At 43.4% G+C, this 18596-nt stretch overlaps 1 protein-coding gene across 1 annotated transcript in view; it reads right to left on the bottom strand.

Annotated features, from left to right (window-relative positions):
• The window catches only part of DNAH11 (dynein axonemal heavy chain 11), a 293212-nt gene that overhangs the window by 249623 nt on the left and 24993 nt on the right, over positions 1-18596 (bottom strand). The window contains exons 6-8 of the mRNA XM_065583334.1: positions 9848-10059; positions 3188-3421; positions 1062-1229 (exon numbers count right to left, since the gene is read on the bottom strand). Of these exons, the coding sequence (XP_065439406.1) occupies positions 1062-1229; positions 3188-3421; positions 9848-10059 (614 nt within the window). The remainder of the gene's footprint in view (positions 1-1061; positions 1230-3187; positions 3422-9847; positions 10060-18596) is intronic.

Raw genomic sequence — 18596 nt, 5'->3', positions numbered from 1 at the left:
GACTTCAATAGGGCCAGGATTTCCCACTTGATTTGGCTTCATGGAGAGAGAAACATGGAAACTCAAAATGCCATTTGGTCAGAGTAGAACCATGCAATCAGAATCTATCAAACTGACAAAGGCTCTAATCCACTAAGGTACTTAGAGACTACTGAGATCCACAAAGTCCCCATTCAGCTGCCCCTTAACCCCGTAGGTGCCTAAACTCACTCAGTGAGTAAGTTTTCAGGGTAAAAGTTCCCTGGGCACCTAAGTTTCTACCTTTGGGCCTGTACACTGCTACCTCACTCTAGGCGTCTCGATGCCTATCTCCCATTAAGCCCCAGTGTAATCCAGGAACCAGGGGAAGACAGGCAGAGGAGTGCCTCTCTCACCAATAGGGCCTGATTTAGTAAGTGTGTTCAGAGGCCACCTACTGGATCGAGTCCCATTAAAAATCTTGTAGTGGCAGCAAGCAGTGGTGATACCACTTCCCCCTCTTATCACTTTTAGCCCAGTGGTTAGAGCTCTCAGCTGGGATGTGGGAGACCAGGTTCAATTCCCCTCTCTACCTGAGCGGGGGGGGAAAAGATTTGAACAGGGCTCTCCCACATGACTCAGAAGAGTGCTCTAACAGTTTAGCCATGGAAGATACTGATGGGGAGGCTGCCGCAGTCTCTCTTTATCCTTTGTTCAACAAGAGTCATTGGAGAAGGGGAACTGGACCCAGGGTGTCCCATCTCCACAGGTAGTGGGTGGAGCCCCCCTGAAGACCAATGTTCAAATCCTCAAAAGATCCCGATAGATGCTTTTTCGACACTTGTGCACCTCATAAATCCTCCAAAGAATACAGCTAGGAGAAAACACAAGGAAAACTGCTCTTGAGAAGACAAGTATAGAATAGCAAGAAGTGATGGAGGTCAGGTCCTGGGTGCATTAGCAAAGTTGCTTGGGAAATCTGTATAATGCCTACCTATATTCTGCCTGGCTCTAATAAATTTTTCACTTTCACAACCATTAAATCTTTTCATAACTATTAAGAAAAAAATTAAGAAACACCAATATGAAAAGTGCAACATTACCACATTATTGTAATCTGAAGGATCGTATGTTTTCTCCTTAAAAACTTTACAGCTTTCTATAAATTCTTCATTCATCCTGTAGATTTGTTCACTCAAAGTTTTCCCCTTGACTCCACCGAACTCCAGCTTTTCCAGCTTTTGAAATTCCAACATGATAACAAAGATATCCTAAATCATTGAAAAACATAATTAACTATGTGCCTTAACACAAAACAATGGAAACCATCATATTTGAGACATTTTTGCCTGGTTTGACTCATTTTGACCAAACCAACAAACAAAAACAAAAATGGAGTTAAAATCTGCACGGCTTTGAGTAACCAGGATGTAAAAAAGAAAGGTCCAGATTCTCCAACTGACTGCATGTAGACACCGGATTCATCTACGCAGAGGGTCACTCACAGGATTATAACCCAAGTGGAAACAAAATTAAAATTATCCAATCCAAATACATAACTGTAAAATTTGTTTTAATTTCATCACCATCCAGGTAGAAAGAATTAGTGGAATATAAACAAACGCTTTCATGTATAATGTGTTGATTTCTTGTCATTATGCGCAACAAAATGTTAACATGAAAGTTAAACATAAATTTTATTCAGAGAAGTAAGGCTGAACCTAGTGTCATCTTCTTTGTAGTCTGTCTCAAATTAAATTTAATTTCTATGTTCTCCAATTTCACATGAAGGAAATAAGTGTCTTGTATCCCAGAGAGATTAAGGGAACTGTTTGATAATGTATTTAGAAATGCATACTGTGATGGGTTCGGTCACAGAGACCCCCTTGGGACTGTCACTGATGTGCTGAAACTACCTCTGAGCCCGTTTTCTCTGATGGCTTCGGACTCCAGACATAGAAATAGTGCATGTAAACAAATAGGATGAACACACTCGGTAGATCATATTCTTTGTAATGATACCTTACAAGAGACCTTTTGCATGAAGCATATTCCAGTTACAGCATATCCACACTTATATTTCCATAAAACATATGGAGTGCAACGTCACACTCTCCTCCTGAACTTACTGCCAGAGTCTTGGACACTGTCCATGGCAGAGGCAGTACATGTAAAATCCCTGTTTGTCTCTGGTTACACACCCTCCCAATACCCTTACTTTTCTGTCCCTATTCCCTTCCGGGCTCAGAGGTTGTTTCAGCACATCAGGTGACAGTCCCAAGGGGGTCTCTGTGACCGAACCCGTCACACAAACTTCCAACTCTTTTCAGGAAGAAAAGAAAACAAGTTTGTCCGGCTATCTGAAAGGAGGACAGGAGACACTTGATATGGATTTAATCAGGCCACAACTTTATTATTAGAGGTGTCTGGGACTATCTGGCAGATAAAAGTGTACAGTGCAGCAGGCAACTCCATGTTCATTCAAACAACTACCCAGGACTTCCACCAGCCCCCTTCATTTTCCATCCAGGTCCCCCAGACAACCCATGGCTTGGACTTTGCCATTAACCCCCCCTCCTCGTAGGGGGGTTAAGGTGGGCTATAAGATAGAGGGCTTGGCTCCCTGCCATACCAATCACAGGAGCCCCGAACCTCCCCCGCCCCCCCACGTTCCATTCCTTTAATCAGCACCTCCTTTTTAAGTCCTTTACCAGGCCATTTATCTGGTCACTGGATGCCTTCCCAATGGAGTACCTCCACTGGACATCCGCCCACACTTCCCACTGTGGGGAAGGCAGAAAAAATCCACTCCACCTAGGCCAATCTGGTGGTGAGAAAAATTCCTTCCGAGGCACTCTAAAAGAAGTGACTAGCGCAATGCCCACTGCAGGTCCTGACCAAACCTGATATTCGCCACCTCAAGGGGAGGGAGGAAGGATGGGTGCTGCCTTGCCTGCTGCCTGGAGAAAGGGCTTCTAATGCCTGGGCTTTCACCTTTAAACTTTTTGCCCTACATTCCCAGGGGATGAGTCAGTGTGGCCAAGCTGACCCCACCCACCTTTTTGCTGCAGTTTCTGAATTCCCCCCACCACCACCACTCAAAGCATTGCTACCTTCCTCCAGCAAGCCTGGACAATGTCCCCCACACTTCAGATGTGGTGCAGGCATTCTCAGATAATCTACACTGCTTGAAAAATGGATAAATATAATTGCAAATTGTAAATAATACCTCAATTTTCACTAAGCGGTTGAGAAATAGGTCAAATCTGGCAAACACCATATTAGATTGGAAATCCCACGGTTTAAATTCCTTGCCATTGGTGAAATAACTTGCCAACTTTTCTCTGTGGCTAAAGAAGAAATTCTTAAAGCTCCTTAAGGTATTTACAGCTATTTGCACATGTTCCAATGTTTCTTCAATTTCTCCTTTCAAAAGATCTTCTGGTGAGAGGTATGATCTAGCCTAGAATTAAAAAAAAAAAAGATGATAGGGGAAGACCAAAAAAGTCACTGCTTATCAAAGCTAGCCATGACTTCAGTCAAAAAGATACTTCTTACTCTCTATGCAAGTTCTAATAATATTTAAATTAATTTTAATATTTATATATTAATATACTAATAATTTAAAATTGTTAGGCCTAAAAATTCTAGCTTGTCAATTTTCCCAAGTTACATTTCAGATGATTTAAACAAAAACACGTTTAAAAAAAAATCAATAGTTGCTGCAGCATATCATGTCCTCAAAATGTCAAATTTGTCACGTAATCCATAGAATCAAGCCAGCCTTGGCGTGCTATCTTTGTACACAGTGACAGTGCAGTGGTTTGTTCATAGTGGGCAAAAAAACACAAACAAAAACAGATCAGCAACACTTGGGAAAAATATTACTTAATGTTAGAGACAGATTTCTCTGTTTATTGATAAATTCCTATCTTAGCTCTCTAATCTTTATTACACACACAGTTAGAACTGCCAGCCTCAGACTGGTATGACTTTTATTTTGTACATTACTGGATCTTTTTTTTTATTTTAATTTTTAAAGAGGGCTCATTCATGGACTCTTTAGCTATTCAAAATGAAAACCAGAAATAGCTATGTCACAGTAATTGTTTTATTATAGGCAGAGCTGGCAGCCTATAAGGTGCCACAGGACTCTTTGTCGCTTTTTACAGATCCAGACTAACATGGCTACCCCTAGGATACTTGACACCTATAATAATGTTGCCCAACACTTCCCATTATTAGACTCTGCTACTTATAACTTTACAAAACTTTAATTGTTCAAGATGAAGCTTTCCATATAGGCTAAGACTGAATGTTTATTCATTTATTCAAGTTCTGCAAAAATGGTTCTGTCATTTCTAAATGTGAAACAAAGACATTGTTTTGTTCATGTTAAAAAATTCTTACAAGTGTTTCATTGAGATGCTCTAGCACTTCGGTTCTTTATAGCAGGGACTAGAAATTTAGCAACGGAAGTCACCAAATTATCTTTTGTTTTCTCACTGAAAATGCAGCCGAATCTGAGCAAATTATAAACCTTGGGAAATCGCCATTTGCACATGCTCAATAGAGCCTTGTTAGAGGGTAGAAGCAAAATTCTCTCAACCTTTCACCTTTGGAGAAGGAGGAAGTATCCTGACTCAAATGCAGATGGGTTAGAAGCAGAGCAGCAGGAACAGGAAAAGGGATAAGAGAAGGGAGAACAGGAATAGGCTTGGGGGACAGGAGCAGAGAGAGAAAGGGACAGGCTGGGCGTGGCGGGAGCAAAAGGGTCTAACCCCTAGAGAACACTCCCCTCAAGACTAAATTGAACCCGGAACTCCTCCATCCCAAAGTTCCAACTGTGCACAAAATAGTTAATAATCATGTAATTAAAGGGTGTATCATAACACAAACACACAAAGGTTGCACAAGCAATCTTAATTCTGATATTTCCTAACTTTTGAATACTTGTGTAGCGGGGCGGCCTGGCTTCCAGGCGCCCCAGGAAGCGATGAGCCAGAACAGCCGCCAGAGTGGGCGGAGCCACCGCAGCCTGTCCCCGCCCCCCGGAAGTCAAGGGGCGGGACAGGAAGTATAAAGGCCAGGCCACAGCGCTCAGTAGCTGGCCGGCAGCGGGAGAGGACAGATGCTGGTGCCCGAGCTCCCGCAGACCTGAGCCTGCCGAGAGCCCGGTACCCCGAGGAGGACTGGCCGAGCCTGCCGAGAGCCCGGTACCCCGAGGAGCGGCCTGAGCTTCCCCCCACCGAGGGCCCAGAGGGAGGGACAAACCTACCTGGTGCTCGGGGCCCGGAGGAGCCCATGATCTGGGACCCAGCAGACGGAACTCAGGAGGAGCAGGTACCCATGGAGGAGGAGATGGGAAGTGGCCCGGGGATAGCAGACCCCGAACCCATGTCAGTGTGTTGCGGTCAGGATCCCCACTGACTGCGCAGCAGACGAACTGCTGCGGATAGGGCCCCGGGCTGGAACACAGTGGAGTGGGTGGGCCTGTGTTCCCCCCTGCCACCCCGTGCCGGGTGGCAGTCTCTCCTCCTCCTTGTTCAAGGGGCCTGGGCCCCTGACAGGCCATCTGTTGGCTGCCCCGCCCTGACCTAGGGCCTGGGCTAACCAAACTGACCCAGCCCCTGCTACAAGGCCTGGGCCACTGATTGACTATTGGTTTGCTGCCCTGCCCTGACCCAGGGCCGGAGCTGTTAATTGTGTGCTCAGCCCCTGCACAAGGGGCCTGGGCTCAGAACTGTTAATTGTGTGCTCAGCCCCCGCACAAGGGGCCTGGGCTCTAGAACTGTTAATTGTGTGCTCAGCCCCCGCACAAGGGGCCTGGGCTCTAGAACTGTTAATTGTGTGCTCAGCCCCTGCACAAGGGGCCTGGGCTCTAGAACTGTTAATTGTGTGCTCAGCCCCCGCACAAGGGGCCTGGGCTCTAGAACTGTTAATTGTGTGCTCAGCCCCTGCACAAGGGGCCTGGGCTCTAGAACTGTTAATTGTGTGCTCAGCCCCTGCACAAGGGGCCTGGGCTCTAGAACTGTTAATTGTGTGCTCAGCCCCTGCACAAGGGGCCTGGGCTCTAGAACTGTTAATTGTGTGCTCAGCCCCTGCACAAGGGGCCTGGGCTCTAGAACTGTTAATTGTGTGCTCAGTCCCTGCACAAGGGCCTGAGCTCTAGAACTGTTAATTGTGTGCTCAGCCCCTGCACAAGGGGCCTGGGCTCAGAACTGTTAATTGTGTGCTCAGCCCCTGCACAAGGGGCCTGGGCTCAGAACTGTTAATTGTGTGCTCAGTCCCTGCATAGGGGCCTGAGCCCTGAACTATCAATTGTGTGCTTAGCCCCTACCCAAAGGTCGGGGCCCTAACTGTTATTCGCTTTGTAGCGGGGCGGCCTGGCTTCTAGGCGCCCCAGGAAGGGACGAGCCCCACCCCGGAACTACTACAACTTGACTTTGCAATCTTAGCATTCTAACGTTGTTTTTGTAATAATTTTGCATATAGACTCTGGATAGAATTACCGAGGTTTCAAGATATTAGTTTTCTAGCTATAGATATTTTTAAATAAGTAGTAAAGTAAATCATGTAATTAACTATAGTTGAACTTTTCTTTAACAGGAAAAACTGCAAAGCAAAAAACTTTCTTTGTGAAATAGAAAGCAATTTCCAACAAATCTAAGAAATAATTTAACAAAATTGTAGCCTAACGCAAAGGTTGCTTATCTATTTTGCTCATTACAACAGTGACCTGGACTAAGCCTTTACCAGTGGGATCTCGATTACATTTAAAGTTATTCTCAAAATTCTCCACTAAAATGAATCAGAGTTTTGTCTGAGTATTAAATATGCGATTAGGCTCTTTTTTACAAATTTACTATTTTTTTTCAACAAAGCAAAGCTAAGTTTAACTCTTATTGACAGCATTCCTGTATATAACTATTTATCCTCATTGTCTATTTTCATATTAAGTACTTTGCTCTAGTGAACCATTCAGTACAACCAATTTAATCAAGGCTTCACTAGACAGATAACCTCAAGAGAATAAATATATTTGCTATTACATAACTGTGTATGGTTACATTCAAAGCCCCTGAAAGTATTTAATTATTAGCATTACTCTACTAAAACTGGTATCGTACAATTAATTAATAACACAGTAAATATATTATTACTGACTCCTTTAATGGCTAAAGTAGTGCATGAAATATCTAGATAAAAACATTTTAAATACAGAGATAGAAGCCCATTTTGACTTTCAGTTGACTTGAGTAATATAAAATCAGTGCATGGTAAAAATATCTACCTTTGGTGTAAGCAAATATACTGTTAAAATAAATAAACAACAATAATAAATAATAATTTGTACTTCAATAGCTCCTTCCATCAGATTATTTCAAAGTGCTTCACAAGCATTAATGAATTAAGTCTCAACATACCTGTGAGATATGCAAGTATTAGTATCTCTGTTTTACAGATAATAAAACTGAAGCAGAGAGTGGTCAATGAAGCAGCGCAACATCACAAATTGAGTCTGTGACAGAGTTTGGAAATAATCCTGATATCTGGACACCCAGGCCTGTATTATAAAAAACTAGATGGGACTGCTATAGAACAGTACCAGGAGACAGAGCGGTCTCACAGTTAGACAGCAGACTGGGTTCTACTGTCAAAAAGCAATCCGATACCTACACAGATCCACAGACCTACCACTGACCCATAAGTTTCAGTACCACTTTGGGCACTCAGTTTCCACAACACTAAAATGGGGATGACAACAATAACTGGGGTGTTGTGAAAATGAACCAACACCCTTGGATGAAAATTCTCTGTCTATATACAAGAGTAAAGCATTATTGTTTTTGCCTGGTCAGGCTTATTCAAATTTGATGCCAACTTGTAATTAATGGTTGTTACATCAGATCTAAGAACTGATGTTATTAAATTAGTATACTTCAAATGAGACGTTACCTACACAACAGACTGGGAAAATCCCGGCTCTGCTGCCATCTCGCTTTTATTTTTCCTCACTCCCTCACCACTCCTCTCTCACAAACAGATAAAGCATTATACTCCCACCCCCAGTTATTTTTCATCTTTAACTCCAACACTCTCCATGCCTTACGTTGCAGCCAACACAGAAGTGGCCATATATTCTTTGAGGTTTCCTTTCAAGTCAGTCAGCATCATTTCTAACTGGTTCTAAGTGTTGCTGCGCATTCTGTCAGAGATCAGAATTAAGAAGTAAAACAGAATCGCACCTACATCATTAACATAGGCTACTAACAGTTTCCCTTTTTAAATAGAATCTGTCTTCTGTGTTTGGAGCATTCATAGATACTGTGGTTTCTGTGGCCTCTGCTTTTAGCATATATTTTTTTATTTTAAAAACCATGTTGGTAGCAATAGTAAGACTAGATTAATTACTCTGTAAATGCAAAATAAAAAAGGCAGAATGTAGTGATAGTCACTACAGGAAATCTAGAGCACTCAGGAAAGCTTCAATGGAAACATGAACATTCAAACTTTGTAACTCAACCTTCCAGAATCCAGCATAAACATAGTAGCAGGGAAGAAGATGGCATGGAAAAACGAAGGCATGACAAAATGGGAACAGGCCACTGAAAATCTATTCTATAAATAAAAATAGACAGGGAAGGCTCAGTTGCATAGTGTTGTTTAATGTGGGAGACAAAGTAGATTTCCGGAACCCAGTTCTCCTCCCAAGGCTTGGCTATATGAGTGCATACTGGCACAGCAGCCACTGTTGTTACCCTCTGTCATGCTGGTACCACATCTTGCATTCACAAAAATAACTATATATTTTCTTCTGGGGCACAGGTGCTCACACCAGTTTTTTTCTGAGAAAAGCTAAGCACCACTGCAATTCTACTGTAAACATGAAATGCAAATATTACAGCAGCAACAGTACAATTGGTCCTCCCAGAGCTGTCTCCCAGTGGTCCTGCTCCCTGTTCTGACAAGTCTCTGTCTTTGTGGCATAAATCAGGAGTAATGTCTAGTGTGAAAGGAGAATCAGTTTCTTCATCTCTCATTCCCTGGCCAGCAGGAGATTAGAATGCTGTGGCAGCTGTGCATTCATGCTCTGAAGTAGGCTAGGGAGTGTCAGTTTCTCTTATGCTCCTCAAAAGGTGACTTTTTTGTCCAATTAACAAATGCTATTGACTGTTTTTGAAAGAAGTCCTGTATTTGCTTGGCCAGAAGAACAGTGTCCACAACACTGGACCTCAAGAAATGGCTATATTTAAAAGATACCACTATGAACACATGTCTTAGCGCCACTCAGATATGTTGGGCTAGGAAAGATGTTTGGATGGAAAAAGTGGGAAAGGATCAGTATGTGTTACATTAGTGGGACTTTCCCTGCTAAATAGGGAGGGTTTATTGATTGTAGGAGTATAGAAAATGCAGCATTTCAAAGTCACTCACTGACAATTTGCTTGCCAATTCCATATTTTCTTGATTTGAATAGCTCTTATCACAAGTTTGCAATTTGATAAAGCAAATAGTTTTCATTATACCTGCTAAGAAAAGAGACATTAGACCTGCCTCGCAACAGAAGAAACAACTTGCCGAGCGCTGCATGATTTTTGAAGAATACTTTTTCTTCTTTATGCAAAGAGATTATTGCATTTTTTAACAAAGAACTTGTGAAATGGCAGCACTGATAGTTCTAATTATTTGGCTGTGCTGCAGGTTTAGTAGTGAAATGGTAATTTGAGATTTCTGCAGAAACATGATTAATGTTCTAATTGTGCTATTTATTAGAAAAACTAACTAACACAGGCTAAATTCATATTCTTTTGTTATTAGCATACCATTTATTGACTGGCCCTTATTTACTAGGTACATATAGTTTATGATTTATATTTTCAGCTACCTGGTCAATGAACAGATTGCAGAACTCTTGCAGTAGAACTATTATTCGTGCCGGCACACTGTAAAACTGGGAGTGACTCCAGATCAGGCAGATGGTGTGAAACAAAGGGGGAATTAAAGCACGGATCTTGGGGAATTCTGTCTCCTGAAGAAACTGAATGGGTCTTCTCAGTGGTCTCAGGTACAGTTCAATATCTTGGGCTTCCATAAGTGCTGTAAAAAGAAAAAAAGAAAATGATAAAACCTCAGATATGATTGTTTCTAAATCAGCTTGTTTACATTGAGGAATGAAAAATTATTCTAGTCTAAAAGGAATATATTTTCAATGCAATAACTGTAAAAACTAGAAGGCTTATCAGTGTCAATGGCGGAGAGTGTAACTTTGTAAATTTAATCAATTCTATTTTTTCCCCACAGATATAAAGTGACAACAGTCTTTATCCAGGGAGAAATATATGTAGGTTTCTGGGGCATGAGACAGTATTGTGGTGAAGGCACAGAAGCTCAACCACACAGCACAAGGCTCAGACAACTCCCCATTCACCAGTTCTACTGCTGAGAGTTAGGGATCTGTGCATCACAACTCTTTCTTTTCTGTCTGTTTGTTCCCCCGCCTCAGCCAACCAGCTTGGAGTGACGCAGAAGTTACTGCAGACCTACATTTTAAGTAATAGGCATGTGCAATTCCAGCAAGAGGGACAAGTCCGAGGCCTGTAGTCTTCTTTAAAAACTGTGTTTGTTGGAGAAGTGGCATATTTCCAAACCATGCTCACTGGCAAAGAGCAGTGTGTTTGTGTATTCCTGTCTCTATTAGCAAAGTCAGACAGTCAAGAAAGAAGTCTCCCTTCCTATCCCCTTTGCATTAGGGTATCAAGGGACACAACATGCCATGCCAACATCGTTCCCATGAGCCCAACTGACAGGATCTGTGACTATCTTTGAAAAGGGAGCAAGCTTTGGCAGTCCCATAAGCAGTCCTTTAACATAGGGAAAGTGACCTTGTACTCCAGAGGTTTGTAAATCCTCAATGGGATAACAACTACTGAGGATATTTTCACCAGAGTAGAGCCCATTGTGTGACACACTATGTGATGGAGTAGGAACTGCTCTGTAATGTATGAATACTGAATGTTGACCTAGTTATTGGAATGGTGTATGAATATATTGGGTTAATGTAACAAGGGGTTGTGAGGGAACTTAAGCCACTTCATCTCAAACGTCTGAAGGATGTTTTGAGACAATGCCATGATAGGAAAAGGCCTGCACACACCAAAGACCAAAAGGACTACAGCAGTTTAAAAAAGGGACTCTTAAAAGATGGGAGAAGTGTTCGGGGGAGCCAGCCTAAGGATGCCATGTTGACACTTCACGCTTGAAGTGTAAATTCCAGCATGAGGAGACGTACCCACACTAGCTCTGATAGAGCCAGTCCACAAAGGAGTGTAGCCGCCCCAAATACATACCCACCCAAGATGCTATAATGTACTCAGGGCAGCTAGTCCCTCCCATCACTCATGCTGACACAGCTACACTCTATTTTCACTGTGCTAGATCAACAAAGCTAGTGGGGATACATCTCCTCAAGCTGGAATTTACACCTTCAACTGGAAGAGTAGGTATATCCTGCATACTGCTCAGGATTCTGAAGAGGTTAGGCCTGGCTAAGTTACCATCAGGGGCTCGAAAGACTTCATGTAAGATAGACGTGCATGTGGACTGTTGGTGGTTTTAAAATAGTTTTTCTCTGACACTTTGTTCCAACTGTTAAAATAAATACTGTAGGAGGGCTGTCACACTATATTCACCACTGGTCACAGACCCCCGAAGGGAAGAACCACATGTGCCAGAACTCAGTTCTGGGTAAGTGCCACAGGCGCCGACTTTCCAATGTGCCGGGTGGTGCTTGACCCCTGGCTCTGCCCCAGGCCCTGCCCCCACTCCACCCCCACCCCGCCTCTTCCTGCCCCACCGTCTCTTCCCACCCCATTCCGCCGCCACCCCGAGCGCACCATGTCCTTGCTCCTCCCCATTTCCCCCAGAGCCTCATGCACAGGAGGCACTAGGGAAGGAAGGAGAGGCTGATAGAGGGCTGCCAGTGGGTGCTTAGCACCCACCATTTTTTCCTCATGGGTGCTCCAGCCCTGGAACACCCATGGAATTGGTGCCTATGGTAAGTACTATTGTTACAGAGTCATAAAAACTAAAGAGGAACAAACCTACCACTGTCACACAACATCTCCATGTTAGTAGCGAAAAGGGAAGCTAAAGTAGATAAAAACGCAAAATTGGAGCTCAAGTTCTTCTTGTAACAAAGTGAAAGACAAAGACAAATACAGCCCAAAGGAGTGGTCCTCCAATGGGGTCCTCTTCCAGGCCAGAGGTCACAAACGTTAGCTCAGGATGCTGCACCTCAATATTGAGGGAATCTCAGCAGCCAAGAAGGACATCCTCCTTCAGTCAGCCCTGGAACATGAAGCACGTTACCTTGCTTCAGGGAACACACTACCATTGACACTCAACTATCAATTCCTAGCTTTGCTGTTGTGTCTCAGCTTCATCATAGGCAATACAGGATGGCATCCTACATCAGAGAAGGTATTCCAGCAACTCCTGTCTCGTCAGGTACAAATGATGTCATAGAAAGTCAGGCTATAAAAATGAAGGACCTACTCTTCTTATTTTTCTTTGATTTACATCTGTCAGCTCAACAGCAATGATGGGGCCAACTGAAGTCTGTCGACCACTTTCTATCTGGTACAAGCTACACAGCTTTGTTCTTCTTTAAACTTTTTTGTTTTGTCATTCTCAACTGTGTCGTCTATCCAACACATCCTTGATCTTCCTCAATTTCTAGTTCCTTGCACTCTGGTATGTATCGCCATGTATGGTATCCTTTCCAGGTGCTCTCTTTATATATGTCCAAACCGTCACAGCAGTCTTTCTTGAATCTTCTGTAACAGCGTTATTTCTTGCCCTGGCTATTTTCTTATCTCTTCATTTTTTATCTTCTGTGGTCTTGAAACTCTCAGTATTCCCCTCAGTCAATTCATGTCTGCAATCAAAACTTTTCATTCATAGGCCTTCCTAATACTCCAGCATGCCTCCCTGTACAGCAGTATAAGCATGACAGTTATCTCATATATGCTGATTTTTGTTTTTATAAGAATGTCTTTAGCCTTCCAGATCTTGCAGTCTTCTGAATGCAGTAGCATCTGGTCCAATTCTTTTTATGTCATCTTCACAATTCCCATTCTTCTATACTCCAAGGTACACAAATTTTTCTACTTTGTTCTAGTTCATTGTCTCCGAGTTTGATCTTTACCTCTTCTCACGTGTTCCATTTGCCATAATTTTTGTCTTCTTCATGCTGATCTTCAGTCCAAATTTTCTGCTTTCCCAGTTGACAGTTATATGTCTGTAAACCCTCCTTGGCCAACGTGGTCAGGTCAATATTGTCTGCAAATCTAAGGTTTTGCAGGGTCCTACCACATAACATGATTCCTCCCATTTCATCTCTCAGTGCTACAGGCGTTATTGCTTCTAGTACCAAGTTGAACAAATTTGGCAACAGGGTCCACCTTTGTCTCACTCCTACAGTCATCCTGAACCATTCCGTCAGCTTCTTGTCTATTCTTACCACACTCATTGACTTGCTGTAGATGTTTTCTATCCACTTGATTAATTTGTTAGGCATGCCATACATTCTCATAACTTGCCATATCCTTTCTATGAAATGCCATCAAAAGCCTGATTGAAGTCTATGAAATTGTTGTAACCCTTTTGATAATGTTCTGTAAACTTCTCTGATATCTGCCTGATCACAAATAACTGATCTATTGTACTTCGTCCTAGTCTAAATCTGGCCTGTTCCTGTGCAAGTGCTGCTTCCACAGACCTCTTCATTCGCCTCTGCAAAGTGTTGGTGAATGCTTTTACCAACACACATAATAAGCTGATTCATCTGAGTTCTTGCACTCACTCTTCTCTCCTTTTTCATAGATCGGTATGATCACTTTCTTGCCTTCAATAAGATTTACAAATGAGCAAGCACTGAGTGAATAACTTCTTCATCACCTTTATGTTTTCCTCGCCTGCTTACCTCAGCTCTGTGATTTTGTCGTCACCTCCTGGCACGTATTTCTTTTTCGAACTTTCTATCAAGATATTGACTTCTTCTAAGAATTATGGCATTTACTCTCCCTCATTTGTGCTAAGAAGCTTCTCCAGGACCATTTCATCTACGGTGTTTGGTACACTGGATAGCTCGTCAAAATACTATTTCCAGCGCTTACTGTTTGCTTGTTCATCAATTATTTGTCCACACTTGTCTTTCACCAACATCATCTTGTCAATATCTACAGACCCCCATTTGCCAATAGGCCAACTTCTGTCTTGCGCTTCTTCTCAAGACCTTCAGTCTAATGTGGTGATTTTAACTCACATCATTCCCTCTCGGGATACTTCGATGATATGGACAGAGTAAGGCTAGAGGAGTGGGCATCAATAGTTGACCTGCATCTTCTATACAATCCTAAGCAGCCACCCACTTTCCAAAGCTAGAGATGGACCTCAGATTCTTCTCCTGACCTCACCTTTTCTACAACTGAACACAGAGCATGAAGTGCTTGATATGTTTTCCTGATCCCAGCACTAGCCATGCTTGATTTCAATGGGCATGCAAATTCCAACTACAAGCAACCTCCAAAAATCTTGGTGGAATTTCTGAAAAGCAAGGTGGGATCTGTTCCAATCTGAGTTTGAATCTTATGTGGGTAAAGACTCAGAATCAGATATGCCAGACAACATCAGTGCCATCTATCCAGCTTTCTGTGATAAAATTCTGGATGATACAAAGAAATCTATACCTCTGGGATTTCATCAACAATTCATTCCTGGCTGGTCATCTCATGCAACCAGACTCCTATCAGGAATTTAAATCCGCCAAGAATGAACAGGAGGTATTTGATAAAAATAGAGACTTTTTCACCTTCAAGATCAAACCAGGCAAGAATGACAGAAAGAAATTATTTATAAATTGAATTTCTTACATTTCTAGTCACAAAGTCTGGCAAACTGTTAAGAGGCTGAGCTGAGATTCTAGTCTGGGCAAGAGGAAATACCAAATCACAGCAAACCCATCGCATCCCAGCTGGTGGCCAATGGCAGTGCTCCTAATTGAGACGAAGCTTTCAGCCATACAGTTAACATGGTGGTTGGTGAGAGATAGAGACTCAGGATGTAGACATGAGTCTGATGATTCCTTTCACTGATCAAGAGCTTGACCAAGTAATACATCAACTGCAGCCTAAGGCTCCTGGTCTATATAATATCCATAGCAAATTTGTCGCTCATTTTGGACCAATCACTAAAAGGAGAGGTTACTTACATTTGTAGCAGGGCTTCTTCTCCACCTTGGTGGGTCCTGTGCTTCCCTATTAGTGGTGGGTCAGGATAGCGTCTCGTCTCTCAGAATTTCCACCCTCTGTTTATAGTGGGCAGAGAAATTCTGTCTCCAAGTGGCCTTCCCATTTCTGGGCCTGCTAGACCCTCACTGCTTCACTAGGGCTTCTGGCCTCCTTGGTGGACATCCAGTGAGTGGAAAAAGGGCGGGGGGCAGTCCTGCCCTCTACTCCAGGCCCCAACTCAGGGACCCTACAAGTAGCAGCCTCACACTGCCAGTTCCCAGGAAAGCTGCTAGCTTCCCTGGGTTACTTCCCCGCACCCCTTGGCTTATTGTCCCCACTTTGCTTGGGTGGGGTTCCTCCTGACCCTCCTGCCGGTGGAGGGAGAGCCCCTAGTCTTTGGTGAAGCCCTGGTGAACCAGGGGAAGAGGGACCTGCTTATCCTGAGGCTAATGTACTTTCCTTCCTGCACTCTTCTGTAGCCATCTGGCCTGACTCTGTCATACATTGTAGAGTAATTGGAGTTTTTCAGGATGTTTTATCGCTATGGGTGCTCCACATGAGGACATGCACACTCCTGTGCACACACAACCTGAGATTTTTTAGCTAATCATGCCCATGGGTCCAAGCCTGCTCCATATGCCTGCTTGTGCTCCAATACAAGGGCATCTAGTGAGGAGCAGACCCGCGCCACTCCTGTTCCTTCTCCGACTCAGAACATGGTAAAACTTCAAAGTAAAGGGAAAAGGAAAGCACATAGTGGAGCACCCATAGGGACAAAACATCTTGAGGAACTTCAGTTACAGTGCAAGTTAAGTAACCAGTCCTTTCAGTTATTGCTCCAATGGGCACTCCACATGAGGAGATTGCTAAGCAGTTCCTTAAAGTGGAGGAGGGTGCTGAGGAAGTGGATCCAGTACAGAGTTTAGAACAGTTTCAAAGACTGCCAAGTATCAGGCGGGTAGCCATGTTAATCTGTATCCACAAAAATAACTAGGAGTCCGGTGGCACCTTAAAGACTAACAGATTTATTTGGCATAAGCTTTCGTGGTAAAAAACTCCACTTCTTCTGATGCATGGAGTGAAAATTACAGATGCAGGCATAAATATACTGACACATGAAGAGAAAGGAGTTACCTTACAAGTGGAGAACCAGTGTTGACAAGGCCAATTCAGTCAGGGTAGATGTGGTCCACTCCCAATAACTGATGAGGAGGTGCCAATACCAAGAGAGAGAGAACTGCTTTTGTAGTAAGCCAGCCACTCCCAGTCCCTATTCAAGCCCAAATTAATGGTCTTAAATTTGCAAATCAATTGTAGCTCTGCAGTTTCTCTTTGAAGACTTTTTTGAAGCTTTTTTGTTGAAGTGTTCTCCTACTGGCTTTTGTATGTTACCATTCCTGATGTCTGATTTGTGTCCATTTATTCTTTTACGTAGAGACTGTCCAGTCTGGCCAATGTACACAGCAGAGGGGCATTGTTGGCACATGATGGCATATACCACATTAGTAGATGTGCAGGTGAATGAGTCACTGATGGTGTGGCTCATGTGGTTGGGTCCTCTGATGGTGTCACTAGAGTAGATACGGGACAGAGTAGGCAACAGGGTTTGTTACAGGGATTGGTTCCTGGGTTAGTGTTTCTGTGGTGTAGTTGCTGATGAGTATTTGCTTCAGATTGGGGAGCTGTCAGTAAGCAAGGACTGACCTGCCTCCCAAGATCTGTGAGAGTGAGGGATCGTTTTCCAGGATAGATTGTAGATCATTGAAGATGTGCTGGAGAGGTTTTAGCTGGGGGCTGTACGTGACGGCCAGCGGTGTTCTGTTATTTTCCTCGTTGGGCCTGTCCTGTAATAGGTAACTTCTGGGTACCCATCTCGCTCTGTCAATCTGTTTCCTCACTTCCCCAGGTAGGTATTGTAGTTTTAAGAATGCTTGATAAAGATCTTGTAGGTGTTTGTTTCTGTCTGAGGGATTGGAGGAAATTTGGTTGCATCTTAGGGCTTGGCTGTAGACCAGGGGTAGGCAACCTAAGGCACGTGTGCCAAAGGCGGCACGTGAGCTGATTTTCAGTGGCACTCACACTGCCCAGGTCCTGGCCACCAGTCCAGGGGACTCTGCATTTTAATTTAATTTTAAATGAATCTTCTTAAACATTTTAAAAACCTTATTTACTTTACATACAACAATAGTTTAGTTATATATTACAGACTTATAGAAAGAGCCCTTCTTAAAAAGGTTAAAATGTATGACTGGCACGCAAAACCTTAAATCAGAGTGAATAAATGAAGACTCGGCACACCGCTTCTGAAAGGTTGCCGACCCCTGCTGTAGAGAATGGATCGTGTGATGTGTCCTGGATGGAAGTTGGAGGCATGTAGGTAAGTATAGCAGTCAGTAGGTTTCCGGTACAGGGTGGTGTTTATATGGCCATCACTTATTTGCACTGTAGTGTCCAGGAAGTGGATCTCTTGTGTGGACTGGTCCAGGCTGAGGTTGATGGTGGGGTGGAAATTGTTGAAATCCAGGTGGAATTCTTCAAGGGCCTCCTTCCCATGGGTCCATATGATGAAGATGTCCTCAATGTAGCACAATTTGGAGGTGGGGTACTAGGGGACGAGAGACTGCATCCACCCTGGAGGCATGGAGTAAGGCATAATGCTGTAAAAATGTATGAATGGAGGACCAGGTGGCTGTCTTGAAAATGTCATTGGTAGGTACCTTCCTAAGGAGGGCAACATATTTAGAATGAGCCTTTGTGGAATGAGTAGTGACTCTAGGAGGGGGGTGCATTCCAGAGGACCCGTGGCATGCCAAAATACACCCCAATATGCACTGAGATAGTCTCTGACAGGAGACAGAGTGACCCCTCATCCTCTAAACAAAGGAAACAAAGAACATAGGGGAAACCCTGAAGGGCTGAGTATGGTGAAGGTAGAAAGCCACGGCTTGTCTTACATCCTGTGTACAGACTGGTCTCTTCTCTGCACAAGTAGGGCTTGGGATAAAATATCGGTAGTTGAATGTCCTGATTGATGTGGAACTCTGATGAGACTTTAGAGAGGAAGTGAGGGTGGGGATACAATGCAACTTTGTCCAGATACAACACCATATATGGTGGGTCAGCCCTGAGGACTCTCAGTTCCCCTACCCTTTTAGCCAATGTGATTGCCACAAGGAACAATGTCTTGAAGGACAGATAGAGAAGTGATCAGGCTTTAAGGGAGGTTCTCTTAAAGTGTTAAGCACTAAATTGAGGTCCTAGGATAGGATAGTATCCCACACTGAAGGGAACAGGTTAAGGAGGCCCTTAAGGAATCTTGCTGTCATAGGATGTGTGAAGACCGAC

This window comes from Chrysemys picta, chromosome 2 (genome assembly GCF_011386835.1).
Source record: "Chrysemys picta bellii isolate R12L10 chromosome 2, ASM1138683v2, whole genome shotgun sequence".
Classification (NCBI taxonomy): domain Eukaryota; kingdom Metazoa; phylum Chordata; order Testudines; family Emydidae; genus Chrysemys; species Chrysemys picta.
The sequence above is the reverse complement of the archived record's forward strand: the minus strand, read 5'-3'. Positions and strand labels throughout refer to the sequence as shown.